The following is a 2,020-nucleotide window of genomic DNA, read 5'->3' on the forward strand; positions in this document are numbered from 1 at the left end:
TCTCAAAAAAAAAAAAAAAAGAGAAATGTGTTGTTTCGGCCAGGTGCGGTGGCTCACACCTGTAATCCCAGCACTTTGGGAGGCCGAGGTGGATAGATCATGAGGTTTGGAGTTTGAGACCAGCCAGGCCAACATGGTTTAGTAGAAACCCCGTCTCTACTAAAAATACAAATATTAGCCAGGCATGGTGGTGTGCATCTGTAATCCCAGCTACTTGGGAGGCTGAGGCAGGAGAATCACTTGAACCCGGGAGACAGAGGTTGCAGTGAGCTGAGATCGCGCCACTGCACTCCAGCCTGGGTGACAGAGCGAGACTTTGTCGAAAAAAAAGCGTTGTTTCTGTCTTCCAGTATAATTATCCCCTCTCCACGAGGAGTTGGAGTGATAATGCAGGGACGAGGAATACTATTTGTAGAGTTGGTTTTTCAATCACTGTAGGCCAGTCCTCAACATCAGTATGGTGGAGGCTGATTGTCCCCTGCAGATGACTGGGTTATTTTCCTGGCTGTGTGTTCGTGGAACCTAAGTTCTAGAACCAGAGATACTGTTCTGTTTCCTAGACTCACTGCAAACTTCATGATTTCTACCAGGACTTAGCACTCAGGCCTGTGAATCAGGAGATACAAAGACCTCCAAAAAAGGACCAGTTCATCGGATGTGCCCCCTCACAGAGAGATGAAGGGGTGAGTGAAGAAGAGGTAGGGTCTGGGATGAAAGATGGGTGGCCTGGAAGAATGCAAAATGGCCAAGAGCACTGCCTCTGGAGTCAGGCAGACCTGGATTCAGGTTCTACTCTATCACTTACTGTGTGATTTGGTTTCTTCATCTATAAAATGGAAGTAGTGCTATCTATCTCGTGGTGTTGTTTTTAATATTAAATAAGAGTACATGTGATGTACTTAGTTTAGTGCTTATGTACATAGTAAACAGCAAACACTAGTTGTTATTCTAACCTAACTCAGCTTCTGTTGGGAATGCCAATGAGTTTGCAGCCATATGTTACTGGGCCAGTGAGCTTCTCATTGACTTCTCCCATACTCTTCCTTTTCTCCTTTCACCACAAACAGGCAGCAGAAAACAGCTGAAACGGAAGAGGGGACAGTGCAGATTCAGGAAGGTGAGTGCTAGAGACAGAACCAAGACTAAGAACCCATCATGGCCTCCCTTCCTCCCCCACCAGACCATCTCCTGTGCATCCTCCTCCTTCAGCGACATGCACGTGGAAGGGGGGTAGAAAGGCAGTTAACTCACAGACTTTTCTTTTGTTCTTTTAATTCAGGTGCAGTGGCTACTGGGGAAGACCCAACCAGTGTGGCTATTGCCAGCATCCAGTCAGCTGCCACCTTCCCTGACCCCAACGTCAAGTACGTCTTCCGAACTGAGAATGGGGGCCAGGTAAGGGAGGGGGCCAGGTGGCTGCAGGTGTTATTTGGGGTTGGGATTGAGGGAGGTAATTGAACATGTCTTGGGGAGACCTGGCTTGGGGGATGAGTTGAAAGAGTGGACTGTTTCAGGGGAGGGGGGTGCTGATACTGGAGTAGAGAATGGTGTGAGGTTAGGTGTATGCTGAAACCTGTGTGTGGGGAAAGAAGGGAGAATGGCTCAATCTGTGTCTCTGAAGGACTTTGTTTTGGGGCCCTATCCAAGGAAAGCTTTATGAGGGGCCCTAGGATTCCCAACACTTAATCTTTTATTCTCTCTTTCCCTCCCTCTGCCTTCCTCTACACTTCTAGGTGATGTACAGGGTGATCCAGGTGTCTGAGGGGCAGCTGGATGGCCAAACTGAGGGAACTGGTGCCATCAGTGGCTACCCTGCCACTCAATCCATGACCCAGGTACAGGGTATGGGCTGGGGAGGTGACTAGAGTTCTGAGAAGTAAGATGAAGAAGGGTATTAGTAGGATGGGGGTGAAGGTAGGAACAGTGAGGCATCTAGGGCTGCCTTGCCTCAAAGCACTAGGCTCTTCTTTCCTGGATGTCTCTCTCTCTCTCTCTCTCTCTCTCTCTCTCTCTCTCTCTC

At 48.7% G+C, this 2,020-nt stretch overlaps 1 protein-coding gene across 3 annotated transcripts in view; it reads left to right on the forward strand.

Annotated features, from left to right (window-relative positions):
• USF1 (upstream transcription factor 1) overlaps positions 1-2,020 on the forward strand; it is a 7,446-nt gene that overhangs the window by 2,385 nt on the left and 3,041 nt on the right. For 2 of the 3 annotated variants that reach the window (XM_011957593.1, XM_011957594.1), the window contains exons 2-5: positions 591-683; positions 1,068-1,117; positions 1,280-1,395; positions 1,734-1,835. In XM_011957593.1, the coding sequence (XP_011812983.1) occupies positions 676-683; positions 1,068-1,117; positions 1,280-1,395; positions 1,734-1,835 (276 nt within the window). In that variant the 5' untranslated portion in view covers positions 591-675. The remainder of the gene's footprint in view (positions 1-590; positions 684-1,067; positions 1,118-1,279; positions 1,396-1,733; positions 1,836-2,020) is intronic. The other variant, XM_011957595.1, reaches the window with a different exon arrangement.

This window comes from Colobus angolensis, unplaced genomic scaffold (assembly GCF_000951035.1).
Source record: "Colobus angolensis palliatus isolate OR3802 unplaced genomic scaffold, Cang.pa_1.0 Scaffold447, whole genome shotgun sequence".
NCBI lineage: Eukaryota > Metazoa > Chordata > Mammalia > Primates > Cercopithecidae > Colobus > Colobus angolensis.